At 42.3% G+C, this 17,884-nt stretch overlaps 1 protein-coding gene across 3 annotated transcripts in view; it reads right to left on the bottom strand.

Moving 5' to 3' along the window:
* Positions 1-17,884, bottom strand: part of pxk.S (PX domain containing serine/threonine kinase S homeolog) — a 55,983-nt gene that overhangs the window by 33,729 nt on the left and 4,370 nt on the right. For all 3 annotated transcript variants that reach the window (XM_041561858.1, XM_018241185.2, XM_041561857.1), the window contains exons 2-3: positions 4,124-4,174; positions 3,687-3,734 (exon numbers count right to left, since the gene is read on the bottom strand). In XM_041561858.1, the coding sequence (XP_041417792.1) occupies positions 3,687-3,734; positions 4,124-4,174 (99 nt within the window). The remainder of the gene's footprint in view (positions 1-3,686; positions 3,735-4,123; positions 4,175-17,884) is intronic.

Raw genomic sequence — 17,884 nt, 5'->3', positions numbered from 1 at the left:
GGCCAGATCTTGATCGGTGAAGCCCGTCGGGGGGCCCCATACATGGGCCAATAAGCTGCCGACACGGACTGTCGGCAGCTTTTATCGGCCCGTGTATGGCCACCTTAATTCTGGGCAGTGTCATTCTGTGGCTACTAAAGCAAATAAAGTTCTGTCTTGTATAAAAAGGGCATTAACTCAAGGGATGAAAATATAATTTTTCCTCTTTATAGGTCCCTGGTGAGGCCTCATCTGGAGTATGGGGGCAGTTTTGGACTCCAGTCCTTAAGAGGGATATAAATGAGCTGGAGAGAGTGCAGAGACTAAGTGCAACTAAACTGGTTAGAGGGAGGGAAGAGTTAAATTATGAGGGGAGACTGACAAGGTTGGGGTTGTTTTCTCTGGAAAAAAGGCGCTTGTGAGGGGACATGATTAGACTTTACAAGTACATTAGAGGACATTATAGACAAATAGCAGGGGACCTTTTTACCCATAAAGAGAATCACGTACCAGAGGCCTCCCCTTCAGACTAGAGGAAAAGAAGTTTCATTTAAAGGAACAGAGTAGGGGGTTCATCACAGTGAGGACAGTGAGGTTGGGGAATGCACTGCCGGGTGATGTTGTGATGCTGATTCTCTTAATGCCTTCAGAGGAGATGTAAAGGCAAAAAAAAATAAAATCTCCAATATACTTTACTTAAAGTGCACCCGTCACCCAGACCTAAAAAACTGTATAATAAAAGTCCTTTTCAAATTAAATATGAAATCCAATTTCTTTTTTTTATTAAAGCATTCATAGCTGTTGTAAACTCATTTAAAAATCTCAGCTGTCAATCAAATATTGTCTGCCCCTCCTCTATGCCTTAGGCAATTACTTTCACTTTCCATTCAGCACTTCCTACATGTCACTGCTCTCCCCACATTCCCCCAGTTCTCTTTACCATTTAATTGTGTAACCAGGACATGGGGATGGACATCAGGTCCCCCATTCTGGTGCACAAACAAGACTCTGAGATGATACAAGACTTGTCTTAATAACAGTATCCACAAAATGGCTCCTGCCTGCTTGTTATAAATATGAGTCCCAGACTGATAGAAACATAATTTATATTGTGTAATTAAAGTTCATTTTGCTTGACTAACATGATAAAATAGGATTTAAAATAATTTTTTTGGGTGACGGGTCCCCTTTAAAAAATGTGTACCATTTTTATAAGAAACCTGGCTGTATGCAGTGAAATTCCCCCTTCATTTACTCGCACTGACTGCTGCAGATAGGAAACTTCAGACGGTCCCTAACTGCTCTGCAAGGAAATGATCATACTTTCAATTGATCAGCCGAAGCCGCAAAGCCGCCGAAAGCTGTGCAAGGAGCCGAAGATGCAAAGCCGCCGAAAGCTGCTGATTGGAAACAAAAGAAGACCCGAAGCCAGCGATTGGAGCCAAAAGCCGCAGATTGAAGCCAAAGAAGAGGAGAAGCTGTCGAAAGCCAGCGAATAGACCGAAGAGGGGAATGAAGAAGACCTTTAAAGGTAAGTTCCACCGAACACCAATGGTCTTTTTTTAAATTAATTAATTTGCCTTTTTTACTGTGGTGTGGAGTGGGTGGGATCTGTGGTGGGGTTTTGGGGCCAGGGGACCCAAAACATTTTGTCGTACAGCGAGCCCCGTGATTTCTGATGGCAGCCCAGCGCACACATTTCCAGAGAGAAGAAACTGCCCATAATTAGAAGCTCTTATTTGCACTGACCGAGTCAGCTAAAGTGCTATAAACCCCCACACACACACACACAACATAGCAACCTCAGGGCATAGCACTGCTGCACTGTGTATACCAGTTACTCCAGACATTCTCCCTCTGCAACACATGTACAGTAACCACTTCATCCCTTTAATACTGGGCACATACAGAATGCACATCTTGCACAGCTACTTAGAAATTACTTTAGATGCATGCTACATGGCAGCACATAAATCAGTACAGTCTGCAGCATGCATCTACATTAACTGCTAACTAGCAGGGCATGATGTATATTCTGTATGTGGCCAGTAGTGCAGGGCTGAGGTGGCAACAACACACACATAGGATATAGAAGGCCAGGGCCGTCATTAGAAATCACAGGCCCCGTACAACAAAATTTTCGGGGCCCCCAAGCCCCACCAGATCCCACTCCACACCACAGTTAAAACACCACACAGACATCAGCGCTAAAAAAGGAAACACAAGTTATAAACTGGTGGTACCAGGGCCTCCATAAAAGTTTTTTTTTTAAAAGAAATTGGTGGTTAGGGCCCCCCTACAAGTTGAAACAAACATCTGGTGACCAGGGCCCCCATATAAGTAAAAAAAAAATTGGTTCCAAGGCCCCCCCTAAAAGTTTTTTTTTTTTTTTTTTAAAAAAACATCGGGTCCCCCTTTCAAGTTAAAAAAAAATTGGGGCCCCAGAGAATATTTTTGAAAAAACATTGTCACCAGGGCCCCCCTTACAAGTTAAAACAATTTGGGGCTCCAGAGAATATTTTTTTAAAATAAAACATTGGTGGCAGGGGCCTATAGAGTATTAAAAAAAAAAAAATTGAACTCAAAGGATTTCAAATTCGCCTCCTTTTGTGACTTTGGGTCTTTTTGCAGATTCGGGACAAATTTGGCTGTTTTTGTGACTTCGGGTCTTATCAGCGATTCTGGACTTCGTGTCCTTTTGCCGCTTTCGGGACTTTGGGTCTTTTAGTCGCTTTCGGGACTTCGGGTCTTTTTGCCGCCTCGGGACTTCGGGTCTTTTTGCCGCCTCGGGACTTTGGGTCTTTTTACCGCCTCGAGACTTTGGGTCTGTTTAGCTTTTCGGGACGGAAGAGGCGGCTTTGGCTTCGGCAAGGAGGCCCGGCTATTTGAAAAGTGCAGCACAGCCAGGCCCCCCTTCAGGCACAGGCCTGGTACAGGAGTACCCCCTGTGCCCCCCTGATGGCGGTCCTGTAGAAAGCTATGCAATTAACTATACCTGTTAAAAAGGAAGGTGATGTAGACCAGGGGATGTATACTGTATACATCATCACAATCACTCCAAACCATAGTGATATCCCATAGGCACCTCTGATATGAATGTTGCCATAATGTAATACAATGTATGTTCAACAACAAATCTGAATATATGGTATCATATCTTAATATGTAATAGTGATAGGGGGGAAATGCAATGTTATAACACAAAATGTCTTCAATAAAAAATATTGGGAAAAAAAAAGACTAACTGAAACACCTGCCACAACTGGAGAATCTGTTACAGTAGCACAGGAATGAACTGATAAAAAAGCGTGGCCATAGACGCACAGATAATATCGTATGAAACTTATTTTCGTACGATATTCGGTGCGTGTATGGTGGAAAAAGAGCCGACCAATATCGGCAGAAGACTTGGATATCGGCTCATCGATCAGACTGGACGGAAAATTTTGATTGTGAGCCTTCAAAGGAACCCAAACATCGGCCATTGTTAGTGCTGAATGGTCAGATACAGGTAGAATTCTATTGTTTCTCTCTGTATATCTGACCATTCAGCTCTACACGTGTGTATTGAAACGAACGAAAGATCTTTTCCAAGAAAGATCGTAATTGTTACGTCTATGGCCTCCTTATGAGAGCAATGCGGCTGCGAGTAACCTGGGGAAATGATTGGCTGGACAGGCGGCAGTGCAGAGATGTGTGACACTTACCTGCAGACTGTTATTCAGCATATCAAAGTCACTGTATCTTCGTATAATCTGAAAAACAATATCATATATAAAACAGGTCAGTGGATATAAAGGAACTATCAGCCATGTCATCAAGTGTATATAGATATAAGTGTATATACCGTATCTTCAGCCCATGCCCTCAGGTGTGTCCCTACCATTTGGGGTGGCCCCTCACATCCTCAGGAAAGTTCCAACACACCTCCCTAAGTTCAGTGATAAACCTTCCAGGTGTATTTCCCAGTACCATTCCCTCTGTTATATGTATTATTCTTCCCCATCTCTAAACTGCATTATCTCCCTCCCCCAGCTGTACAGCCCCTACACCTCCACGCAAGACTGCAAGTACAGCAACCAGAGCTCCCCTGAATAAACAACCCCCTCCCCATAACTTCAATGTAAAATCTGCAGCTTCTTACCTGCCAACTGTTCTCCATTGACACCCCTCTTTGCACACGCACGATGTACTCCTGCACAGCAAACACAAGACAAGGCATTAGAGCAGTAGTTTAGGTAAATGGAAACATGGAGTAACCCCCCCCCCCACACAGACACACACAGTGGCCTAACTAGTGGGGGGCTGTGACTGCATTAGGCCTGTCCCCCAGTGTGGCCCACTAAGAAGACTGCTGAGGTGCCCCCGGGCAATTGTATGGTAAATACAAGCTGGAAAGCAGTGCATGAAAGCAGGGTTCAAACAGTGTCAGACTGGGACGCCACAAAAAAACCTTAAACCAGGGGCCCACTCTCAGTACTATCAGGGCCGCCATCAGAAATCACAGGGCCCCATACAACATTTTCTGGGCCCCCTGGTCTCCACCCACCCCACAGTAAAATGTCCATACCAGCGCTCAAAACTGTAAAACCCCTCACAAATTAAAAAAACAAAAACATTGGTGGTCAGGGCGTCCTTACAAATTAAAAAAAAAAAAATTGTGCCACTGCCCCCCATAAAAGTTTTTACACATTTCTCTCTACAGACAGCACTCCAAGTTCTTGATTAAAATTTGCCTTTATTCCATCTTAGGGCAGCATAGGTATACAACGTTTCGAGTGGCACTCCACTCTTTATCAATCAGTGCCCCCCATAAAAGTTTTAACAAAAACATTGGTAGTCAGGGCCCCCTACAAGTTAAAAAAAAATCATTGGTAGTCAGCCCCCCCCTATAGGTTAAAAAAAAATTATTGGTGTCAGGCCCTCCATAAAAGTTTTTTTTTTAAAAAAAAACATTGGTAGTCAGGGGCCCCCTACAAGTTAAAAAAAAAACAAAAAAAAAAACCATTGGTGGCAGGGGCCTATAGAATATTAAAATAATACGTTGGTGGTCAGGGGTTTAAAAGAATAAAAAAAACACACATTGGTTTTCAGTAGAATAGAACTGGTGGCTTCAGGACTGTTTTCGTGGCTTCGGGTCTTTTTGCCGCTTCAGAACTTCAACTTTGTCTATTTTTGTGGCTTCGGGTCTTTTTGCCTCTTCAGGACTTCGGGTACTTTCACCCCTTCAGGACTTCAACTTCGGCTATTTTCGTGGCTTCGGGTCTTATTGCCGCTTCAGGACTTCAACTTTGGCTATTTTTGTGGCTTCAGGTCTTTTTTTCGCTGCTTTGGGACTTTGGCTGTTTGGCTTTTTGGAAAGTGCAGCAAAGCCAGGGCCCCCTTAAGGCCCGGGCCCGGTACAGGAATACCCCCTGTGCCCCCCTGATGGCGGCCCTGAGTGCTATTATTCTTCCTCTCCTCACTCAACCTCTATTCCCCTAGTCTCTTTACATATTATAATCTATTATTCCATCTATTTGGCCTCTATGTTCTCATAGAAATAGGGAATGGCCCCTACACCTTTATTTATGCCACTGAACTCAAAGCAACCATATATTTGTACAGTATGATATAAGTCGCCATAAAGTAATTCCTGATTGGTTATTAGAAGTTTCTGCTTTATGAGCATTAGCCCCTTGGTTGCAAAATGTGCCTTATGTTTGGCCTTACACACGATCAAGGCCTTGATCTCATTTATTTCTCATATTTTAGTTGGTGATCAGTAGATCTCAAGAAACTGTCAACAAAAAGCTTGAATAAATTACCCTCCTGTTTTATTCTTTTCATTCAGATATTTAGAGGCACATTTATTTAAGGTTGAATTTCGAATTCATGTGAGTTTTTTTTAAAATAATACACTCGAAATTCAACTGAGGGGTTATTTCTAAAAAAAAAAAAAAAAAAACTCGAATATGTAAAACTTGGACGAATATTCCCGACCCAAAAACTCGAATTGAATTAGATTAAACTAAAAGCCCAACCCGCACATCACTAGTGGCCAGTGGTCGAATTTGAGTTCTTAACGGGCCAAAGTCTGACAAATCTCGAAATTCGAACTAAAACTCGAACCGTTTTTTCATATTTCACAATTCGAATTTGAGAGTTTTGACCATAAAAATAAATAGAAAATTAGAATTAGAATTTTCAATTCAAGAAATATTTGTTTTTTAAATTTAGTAATATAAATTCTCCTATAAATCAATATAATATTTAAGTAATATTTTCCATGGACAGAAGGCTAACAGTGATATTATGGATGTAGTTCATAATGGGACAACATCACTAAGGGGGTTATTTATCAAAATCCGAATTTATCTCTCAATTTTGTGCTACAAACTCCGATCAAATGCCCTCAGGTTTTTTACGCTTATTTATTATTACATTTTCCCGAAAATTTGATTTTCTGTAAAAAAATTAAATTTTCACGGTTCTTTCAGAAAGGGATATTGTTTTTGCCGGACAGGAAGTAGAAAGAGTGATGTGAGTAGCAGAGAATACCCTCCCCCATGCAAACATAATGTTACAAGTTGTCCTTGGACACACGGAAGTGCATTTTTATTGAGACTATTGTATCACTGCTGCTGTTCCTCCCATATCAGATATCTCATGTTTACCTGGTCCCATGTGATATAAACACATAAAGCCAACTCAGTGTGCCAACAAAAATAAAACGGCTCTTTGTGGCCTTTGTCTCTGAACAATAAAAGGCAAAAGCGACCGATATTGTGACTTATTATTGTAAGGCTGACAAATGCTTATTGTTCTCCCCACCCAGACTTGCACATCAGATAAATCCTGGCACGCGGGAATGAGAGTCTGGAGTCACGGACGGGAAAATAATACAGATCGAATACAAAATAAATCCCCACAACTGTCTATTATTTTTTACTTTTATTTAAATTTTTTACTTTTTGCAGCAGAGGAGGCCCTGGGTTGCAGCAGGGCCCTATGTTGCCAAGTTTACATTTTCTATAGTTGCTATGGGAATAAATTGAAGGTGTATTATAAGACCAATATATTCAAAAAGTATTTAATTTATCAAACAAAATTCTTAAAAATCAGATAATCAATAAAAGTACATAAAAACAATTATTAAGTTATTGCAGGTGGGTAATCGCTCGTTTAGATTTAAGTAATACAATATATGCTCCTTGGTTGTAATCAGAGCCGGGCCCAGCCAGCCAGGCGCCCTAGGCAACCTGGCTGGCCACAACACCGACTTGGTGTGCGCAAGCGCGAACAGACGTGTGCACGCGTGAACGGACACTGGCGTGCATGGGCAAATGGACGCTAGTTTGTATGCCTTAACTGACGCTGGCGCGCATGCGCCAACGGATGCTGGTGTGCATGCGCCAATGGATGCACAAGCGAAAGCCGACTCTACCCCTAATCCAGTCCCCTCTCTTCTGTAGACAGGCAGCATGGAAGATACGTGCCTGGCGCCCGTCCAGCTTTGCACCCTAGACACGTGCCTACTCTGCCTACCCCTAGTTCCGGCCCTGGTTGTAATAGGTGCTTGCCCCAAATATGAATTAGCAGGGAGTTGAAATTCTTCAACTTAGAAAAGTTATTTTGTGTTTAGAGTGTGCGTTCTAGTTCTCCAATACGGTAAAACGGTACAAGGTACTTCTCTCAGTGCAGAACAACGCAGGCGCTGAAGTGAACCAGGCGCCATCTTGGATCATCGTAAAAAAGGTACCTGCAAAGTGGAGAAATCGTTGGTTACCACTAAAAGTCTATGCCCGGCTGTGCCTTCGAGGAAAAACCGGAACGCAGGATCTGGTGAGATCAATCCAATTCTTTTGGGGGACAAATTAGCTTGTTAATCCAGAAGTACCTTGTACCCTATACCGTTTTGCCGTATTGGAGAACTATAACTCGCACTCTAAACATGAAATAACTTTGCTAAATTGAAGAATTTCAACTCCCTGCTAATTCATAATTGGGGCAAGCACCTATTACAACCAAGGAGCATATATTGTATTATTTAAATCTACACGAGTGATTAAACACCTGGAAAAACGTAATTGTTTTCATGTACTTTTATTGATTATCTATTTATTGCGTTTCCTGGCCGGCCAGTTTAAGAATTTGGGTTGATAAATAAATGATATACTTTTTGAATATATTGGTCTTATAATACACCTTCAATTTATTCCTTTGATTTTGTATTATCCTCAATAGGACCTTGAGGATTGAGGGGTTTTATTTTATTTTTTTTTACCAGTAAGAAAGTTTTTTCCTTAATGCCACAATACCTCAAATTATAACTATAGTTGTTATGGGTCCTTATGACCCATAATTGGGAATTTGCATCCATTTACAGGTCAAAAATGGCAGACAGAAGTCCTAAGCATGACAGAAGGGCAGCCAATCACACATGCCTGCCACAGATTAGCGAAGGCGACTACAGAGTGCTGGGAGTTGTAGTTTGACAACATCCAGTGAGCTGCAGGTTGCCCAGAAGACCGGCCCCTATCCCGTGAGGATCACTGCAATCCCTTTATACTCTAATAGAGAAGTGTTTGTACAACATAACCCAGAGCTGCTGGGGTCAATCCGCAGAAGCCCCTCTATGTGCTGAGTCAGTTCCAGAGAATCAAGAGGAATCAGAGGGAATCAGAAGAAGAAAAAAACAGCAGCCGCAGTCAGGGAAGCTTCCCATTCCTTTCCAATGGAGTCAGGGCAGTGCGGGGCCAAGAGGAAACACAAAGGGGGGAATTCACTAAAGTGGTGATATTGAGACAAAATAAAAGTGGAGATAAAAATTTTCACTTTTGAGAATTTGTCTGTTTTCAGATTTTGTCTTTCGCACAACATTTTAACAATGTTTTTTCTGAATTTGTCTTTAGCTCTTACTAAACCTGTCAGCCATCGAATTGCCATTTTCCATTTTTATATAATAAAATCATAAATCATTTTTTCAGGATAACCTGGGTTTTCTAAATCTGCTTATATGTTTGTGTAATTCCGTTCTGTAACAAGATACAAGGGTCTAAATACAAAAAAAAAAAAGCTATTTTGCATAATATACAGATTTGTATCAGAAATAGGTTTTATTATCTTAGATCAAGTGTTTAAGCGCTGCTAAAACTAAAGAAAAAGTCTGGGAGGGTTTACTTTTCCTTTAGATAATAATATTCACTAAATTGCTAATATTGTCTCATTCAAGATAAAACTAGTTAAATAATGCAAATGTGAGTTTAAAACTTTTTACATATAAAATACATATTTTTGTTTAATCGGTGTTTTCCTTGTTCTGTTAATGAGGCTTTCACAAGTATAGAGTTAGACAGAAACTTGTTCCCTGACTATAAAATGCTAATCCTATTAATACAGGTATGGGATCCGTTATCTGGAAACCCATTATCCAGAAAGCTCTGAATTACGGAAAGGCCGTCTCCCATAGACTCCATTTTATCCAAATAATCCAAATTTTTAAAAATGATTTCCCTTTTCTGTGTAATAATAAAACAGTAGCTTGTTCTTAAGATAGACACTTTATAGACACTTTTATGAATTTGTCTTTCAAACGACATAAAAAATGGTGCAAAAACTTAATTTTAAACGTCATTTTTATCCCGACATTTTAAAAATGGAGTAAAGCTCAGTATAACTCTCCCCCATGCATCAGATCAATTCTAAAATAATCTGCTCTGCTTTGGTTCAAACCTCATTGGGAATTAATAGCATACAAGTATGGGACCTGTTATCTAGAATGCGGGACCTGGGGATTCCGGATAACTGATCTTTCAGTAATTTGGAGCTTAAGTCTACTAGAAAATCATATAAACATTAAATAAACCCAATAGGCTGGGTTTGCTTCCAATAAGGATTAATTATTTCACTAAAAATGAATAGTGGCAGTTGAGTCGGAATTTAGGAGGATTTCTGTTTGTGAATATGGCAAAAGTATTTTACACCGGTTTACCACCACATTTACTCCAAAAATGGGCTCTCTATACTTTTGTGAATTCCCGCCAAAGAGTTGGGTCACCAGAAGTCGCTCCGGAACCCCTAGAAGTGAAACATGAGCACCTGTGAAACTGACTCCGAGCACAGACGCACGTGAGGGGTATAAGGGTTTATAAAGCACCGACACATTGCCATACCTCCCAACTGTCCCATTTTTCACGGGACAGTCCCGATTTTGACAGCTCAGCCCGCAGTCACAGATTGTTACTGAATTGTCCCTATTTCTCTTTGATCTTCTTCACTGAACAGCCAGAAAAAGATACAAAGTTTCTAAAATGTAATTGGCTTTTGGCAGAGAGCCCAGAATACGTGGCAGGTGCACTTAGATACTTTTGTAACTATTTAAAGGGATACAGTTGTGGGAAAACATGTTTTTTCAAAATGCATCAGTTAATAGTGCTGCTCCAGCAGAATTCTGCACTGAAATCCATTTCTCAAAAGAGCAAACAGATTTTTTTATATTCAATTTTGAAATCTGACATGGGGCTAGACATATTGTCAATTTCCCAGCTGCCCCTGGTCATGTGACTTGTGCTCTGATAAACTTCAATCACTCTTTACTGCTGTACTGCAAGTTGGAGTGATATCACCCCCTACCTTTACCACCCAGCAGCCTAACAACAGAACAATGGGAAGGTAACCAGATAGCAGCTCCCTAACACCCGTGTCTCAGGTGCCACTGAGACACATTCCCTTACATTGAGTAGGAGAAACAACAGCCTGCCAGAAAGCAATTCCATCCTAAAGTGCAGACACAAGTCACATGACTGGGAGTAGCTTCGAAACTCACAATATGTCTAGCCCCATGTCAGATTTTAAAATTGAATATAAAAAAAATCTGTTTGCTCTTTTGAGAAATGGATTTCAGTGCAGAAGTCTGCTGGAGTAGCACTATTAACTGATGCATTTTGAAAAAAAAAAAACATGTTTTTCCATGACAGAATCCCTTTGAGATGAGCAAAGAAACAATTATAACTATTTAAGATAAGCAGGTCTCTTGGGGAAACTGTGACTTGCAGCTTAAAAGGCAATTCACTTTCATTAGCAAAACTGTAATAACACATATAAACTTCAGAAATGTGTTCAAACTTTCATAACCTGCCAGATTTTGTGAAATGAACATGGTAATTAGGGGGTGTGACTAGAAAATGGGTGTGGGCAAAAATGTTCACCGCGATACACGTGCAAAGTCTTTTTGTCCCTCTTTTTATTTTTAAAATGTTGGGTGTTATGTGTTAACAGCGCTGCACAATATGCAGCATCAAGAGCTTACAATCGGCCCTATGAATCATTACTCAGGCGTCAGTTGAGCAATTTCTGGGGGTCAGGGAATAATGGGGCGTAGCTGAGATGTAACGGAGGAGTCTGGTCGTGCCAAGGGCTGTGACACGGTAAAAAGTCACCAAAGTCGGTTGCCAGGAGTGAGAAATCTCTGTCCATCCCAGATGTGCAAATCAGAGCAATTGGGCAAATGAAAGGCAGATGTGAGAGGCCAATGTTATACAAAGATCAGAGGAAAGTAAGAAGAGAATCACAGCAGAAATCCCAGGCACCTGTCACCCCAATACTAACCCCAGGGCTTGTGTTGGGATCATCAGTGGAAACAACAGAAATCAGCCAAACAAACACAACCCAAATCTCAAAGCAAAACAAAGTCACACTTTAATCTTGGAACCTCACAGAGCAACTATTTCCCCCCCCGGCAGGGAAAAAAGGAAAGGATAAAATATTTATTTTTCTCTATGCAGAATTTGTGGCTTTTTAAATAAACAGCGAGTAACACGAGCCGCGTGTGCAGGAGGCCTGGCAGCCAATACAAATACACCTACCTACACTTACCTCCAAACACACAGTCTGTTTCATGTACCTCACTAGCAACACGCAAATAAATATTCCCAAAGCCTTAAAGGCTTTGTTTTACCAAAAATAAGGTAACATCTCTTATAAAGATATATAATGTAACAGCCATAAAGCAGGACAGGACTGCTGCTTACAATGGGGATCAGATAGGATCTGTGCAGCCACTGGGACAGAATGTTCTGTTATACAGATAGCTAGAATCTCAGCTGCCATAAAGCAGGCCAGGACTGCTGCTTACAATGGGGATCAGATAGGATCTGTGCAGCCACTGGGACAGAATGCTCTGTTATACAGATAGCTAGAATCTCAGCTGCCATAAAGCAGGATAGGACTGCTGCTTACAATGGGGATCAGATAGGATCTGTGCAGCCACTGGGACAGAATGCTCTGTTATACAGATAGCTAGAATCTCAGCTGCCATAAAGCAGGATAGGACTGCTGCTTACAATGGGGATCAGATAGGATCTGTGCAGCCACTGGGACAGAATGTTCTGTTATACAGATAGCTAGAATCTCAGCTGCCATAAAGCAGGACAGGACTGCTGCTTACAATGGGGATCAGATAGGATCTGTGCAGCCACTGGGACAGAATGTTCTGTTATATAGATAGCTAGAATCTCAGCTGCCATAAAGCAGGACAGGACTGCTGCTTACAATGGGGATCAGATAGGATCTGTGCAGCCACTGGGACAGAATGCTCTGTTATACAGATAGCTAGAATCTCAGCTGCCATAAAGCAGGACAGGACTGCTGCTTACAATGGGGATCAGATAGGATCTGTGCAGCCACTGGGACAGAATGTTCTGTTATACAGATAGCTAGAATCTCAGCTGCCATAAAGCAGGCCAGGACTGCTGCTTACAATGGGGATCAGATAGGATCTGTGCAGCCACTGGGACAGAATGCTCTGTTATACAGATAGCTAGAATCTCAGCTGCCATAAAGCAGGATAGGACTGCTGCTTACAATGGGGATCAGATAGGATCTGTGCAGCCACTGGGACAGAATGTTCTGTTATACAGATAGCTAGAATCTCAGCTGCCATAAAGCAGGACAGGACTGCTGCTTACAATGGGGATCAGATAGGATCTGTGCAGCCACTGGGACAGAATGTTCTGTTATACTGATAGCTAGAATCTCAGCTGCCATAAAGCAGGACAGGACTGCTGCTTACAATGGGGATCAGATAGGATCTGTGCAGCCACTGGGACAGAATGCTCTGTTATACAGATAGCTAGAATCTCAGCTGCCATAAAGCAGGACAGGACTGCTGCTTAGTGTAGCAGGTAAGTGCTCATGGTGGGTGGTGGGGCTGCAGGAAACGGTTGGAAACAGGCCAATCATATGATTCTGTTTTGGAATCTGTATAAACAAGGCAGTGCTACCGGATGGAAGGACACAATGTGATTAATCAGATTTGCTGGTAAAAATCACAAGATTAGATTAATAATAAATATGAATATCCCTCGGCATGCGAGTCTCCTGCAGCAAATGCCTCTGTGTGGGGGGAGTCAGGGCCTCTGCATCTCATAGACTGACAATAATACATACGCCGGACATGGGCATCTCTCGGCCTTCCAGCCAAAGCCTGCTGGGAATATACTGGGACTTGTAGTTCAACAACAGCTGTAAGTTGTTCATGCCCGATACACAAAACTTGGGCAGAATTGTTCCCCAGGGTTGGCAGCTGCTGCTCTCAGTTGGGCACACGTTACTATAATGGAACATCTGGTCGTTAGTGGGGGGCACATGTTTTTATTTACAATATGAGCAGCGGGAAGTGGTATTTAGTAATCACTAACTGCCGGTTGTGCCCAGCCCCCTCACACTATACACACAGATATATATATATATTTTAACTGCCTGTAACATCCCATTCATGGCTGAGACCATTTCTACCATACGTCAATGTGCCAATCAGTGATGAGCGAATCTGTCCTGTTTCACTTTGCCTAAAAATTTGCAAAACTGCAAAGAAATTCACAAAACGGCGAAAAATTCCCGAAAAGCATTGAAGTCAATGGGCATTTTTATGCGCGACTATTTTTCTCGCTCCAAGTGCATTAAAATCAATGGGAATTTTTTTACTTATGGCGACTTTTTTGTCCTAATGCATTAAAGTCAATGGGTGTTTTTTCTTATGGCGACTTTTTTTCCCAATGCATTAAAGGCAGGGTGCGCTGCTTATAAAAAGGGCATGTGCCACAATTTATACATTGTGAAGTACACGGAAGAAACTGGCACACTCGCAACACCCCGGACGTTGATCGCGGTCTGCCAGTACATCCCGGGTTTGTTTCTTGTGGACCACTACCTGCCAGGAGTTAAAATGACGCTTTATGGCCGTGACATCAAAACTCTCGCAAGGCAGGGTTATAGGCGGCCAATAAATGCAAGGAAAGTGCGTCCTTAGGCCTGTGACTGTGAGTGATGGAGAATAAATAGTCGAATGTGCAGAATAAATAGTCGCATATAAAAATAAATAGTCGCACATAAAGAAAAATAGTCGCCATCCTGCTATAAGTTCTTAAAGGAGACCTGTCACCTAGACATAAAAAACTGTATAATAAAAGTCCTCATCAAATTAAACATGGAATCCATTTTTTTATTAAAACATTCATAGCTGCTGTAAACTCATTTAAAAATCTTAGCTGTCAATCAAATATTGCCTCCTCTATGCCTTATTACTTTCGATTCAGCTCTCTCTACATGTCACTGCTCTCCCCACATTCCCCCGTTCTCTTCACCATTTAATTGTGTAACCAGGACATGGGGATGGACATCAGGTCCCCCATTCTGGTGCACAAACAAGATTCTGAGATGATACAAGACTTGTCTTAATAACAGTGTCCACAAAATGGCTCCTGCCTGCTTGTTATAATTATGAGTTCCCAAAGTGAAGGAAACAAGATTCAAATAATTTATACAGTGTAATTTAAGTTAATTTTGCTTGATTGACGTAATAAAATAGGGTTTGGAATATTTTTTTCGGGGTGACAGGTCCCCTTTAATGTAGATCTCATGATGGCATCAGGTGGTGGAAGTAAATTGTGAGGTGACAAAGTCTGGGTACCCCTGTCCTAAATACTCCCGGAATGATCTGGGCAGCTTTAGGCAGAGCTGGAGGGGTAATCAGGGGCTGGAGGGGTAATCGGGGGCTGGAGGGGTAATCGGGGGCTGGAGGGGTAATCAGGGGCTGGAGGGGTAATCAGGGGCTGGAGGGGTAATCAGAGGCTGGAGGGGTAATCAGGGGCTGGAGGGGTAATCAGGGGCTGGAGGGGTAATCAGGGGCTGGAGGGGTAATCAGGGGCTGGAGGGGTATTCAGGGGCTGGAGAGGTATTCAGGGGCTGGAGGGGTATTCAGGGGCTGGAGGGGTAATCAGGGGCTGGAGGGGTAATCAGGGGCTGGAGGGGTATTCAGGGGCTGGAGAGGTATTCAGGGGCTGGAGGGGTAATCAGGGGCTGGAGGGGTAATCAGGGGCTGGAGGGGTAATCAGGGGCTGGAGGGGTAATCAGGGGCATTAGAAACCATGAGAAAGGCATAAAGGGGCAGGGGCAAAACAAACAATGTTTTTTGCACTTGTGAGTTGTGCCTGGAGGAAAGTGGTTTCTTCCAACAGAATGGAGCACAAGAAGTGGCACCTTGTTCTATATACAGCGCTACTGCATGTGCTAGAGATACACCCAGATGGGACGGGCAACAGGAGGCACATGGGCAGCTTGAATAATGTCCCCTATTTCCCACGTCATTCACACGCACAACCCTAGTAAAGTCTGCTCTGCACATTGTGTCTCTAGTGTGACTTGATACATAGCGAGGTTAGGGAGAAAGTCCCCGGGGTCAGTGAGGCTGCGGGGCAATAAAACTGGGATAATCCAGATAACACGTGTTTGTTATACAGGGATTATGGGTCAGAGGCACAAGGCAGTGTTATTATAATAATGTCCTGGTGCCCAGTGAATAAAGCTCATTTGTTTTGCCAACACTCAGTGACTGAGCAGAAAACACTGAGAAAGGAACAATTAGGGAAAGAATGATGGGATATTAGGTGCCAGTTACCAATAAAATCCCTCATAGCAACTGCTTCCCTCTCTGGTTATAGGGGCGGTTCACCTTTGGGTTAAACTTTTAGTATGTTATAGAATGGCCAACTTTTTAATTGGTCTTCAGCGTTTATTTTTTTTATAGTGTTTGAATTATTTGCCTTCTTTTCAACTTTCAAATGTGGGTCACCGACCCCCAACTAAAAAAAACAAATGCTCTGTAAGGCCACAAATGTATTATTATTGCTACTTTTTATTGTTTGTCTTTCTATTCGGGTCTCTCCTTTTCATATCCCATAGCAAATCAGGGCATGGTTGCTAGGGTCATTTAGACCCTAGCAACCAGATGGCTGAAACGGCAAACTGGAGAGCTGCTGAATAAAAAGCGAAATAACTCAAAAACCACAAGTAATGAAAACCAATTGCAAATTGTCTCAGAATTTCACCCTCTACGTCATACTAAAAGTTAATTTAAAGGTGGACAACCCCTTTAATATAAGATTATAGGTACAAGAACAGTAGCTTCTACTTGATCCCAACAAAGATATAATTAATCTTTTCTAAAACAATCCTATCGGGTTTTGTTAATGATTAAATAATTTTTTTAGTAGACTTAAGGTATGGAGATCCAAATTATGGAAAGATCCCTTATCTGGAAAAGTCCAGGTCCCATGCATTCTGGATAACAGGGGTCAGCTCTCTGAATGTATAATAATGAGCCTGGCTCAGTGCCACATGCCCACCAGACTGCCAGCACATATGGATAACACTAACAATGGAGATTCAGTGCCACTTTACGGCCCAGCAGGGCCCAACCTCACTATGTTAAATGGAAGCAACTCCCAGCAACAATGTTCCAACATCTAATGGGACCCCCTGTGACTTCAAACTTGTCACAGGGGGTCACCATCTTGGAAAGTGTCTGTGACACTCACATGCTCAGTGGGCTCTGATTGGCTGTTGAGAAGCTAAGCTTAGGGCTCGTCACTAATTATCCAGCAGAAAATGAGCTTCCCTGGCTGTAATATAAGCTGATGCTACAGGTTTGCTGATTATTCAATTCTGATGCTAATTGCACTGGTTTCTGTGCTGCCATGTAGTAATTATGTGTATTAATTACTAATCAGCCTTATATTGTGACATTTCTATTCTATGTGTACTGTATATTGTGAGTGGCTCCCTAAGCTCAGTAAGTGACAGCAGCACAGAGCATGTGAATCAGTGAATCAGCAGGAAAGAAGATGGGGAGCTACTGGGGCATCTTTGGAGACACAGATCTTTACTGCTAAAGGGCTGTGGTTGCCTTGGGCTGGTACAGAAGCACAAAACAATGTAAAACATTTCTATCTACTTCTTTAGTAAAGTTTTAGTTCTCCTTTAAAAGTCTGGAGGAGGAATATTATTACAGATATGCACTTATTGGGTGCCAATATAAATTTCAGGTGGGAAACAGAAAGTGGCGGCACCAGAGAACTGCAAAGAGCTGCCACCTGCATAGAAAAACAGTGGCAAAAATCCCACTCTTGTCTCCTTGTATCACAACCTGCAGGACTGGTTTGTGCAGCTCATTGTTTGGTGTTTGGTTTGGCTTATGTATATAGAACACAGGTGAGCCGTTCATCCATTGTGCTCCTGATACAACATCTCATCCTCATCATCCTCATCACAACTGCCTGTCCAACAATCTCTTTCCTGCCCACATTATGCAGCCTCAGCTCATGCACCCCAATCCCAGCATGCTCTGCTTCTCTGCTGGCCCAGGCTTCCCCAGAAAGAATTAAATGGGTGCCGAGTATTTCAGCTTATCAGCACATTCCCAGCAGTTGGCAGAGACCTTGCGACACAGTCAAACTGATACTACCGTTGATCCCACAACTTCTCTCTCACCAAACCACATCCTCCGTCTAGGAATTGGGGGGTTCATAACCCTCCCCATAATACAAGAGAGGTTTCCTGAGTCTTAAAGGAGAAGGAAAGGTTAAAA

The sequence above is a fragment of the Xenopus laevis genome, chromosome 4S, assembly GCF_017654675.1.
Source record: "Xenopus laevis strain J_2021 chromosome 4S, Xenopus_laevis_v10.1, whole genome shotgun sequence".
Taxonomy (NCBI): domain Eukaryota; kingdom Metazoa; phylum Chordata; class Amphibia; order Anura; family Pipidae; genus Xenopus; species Xenopus laevis.
This window is presented reverse-complemented; position numbering and strand designations above follow the sequence as displayed.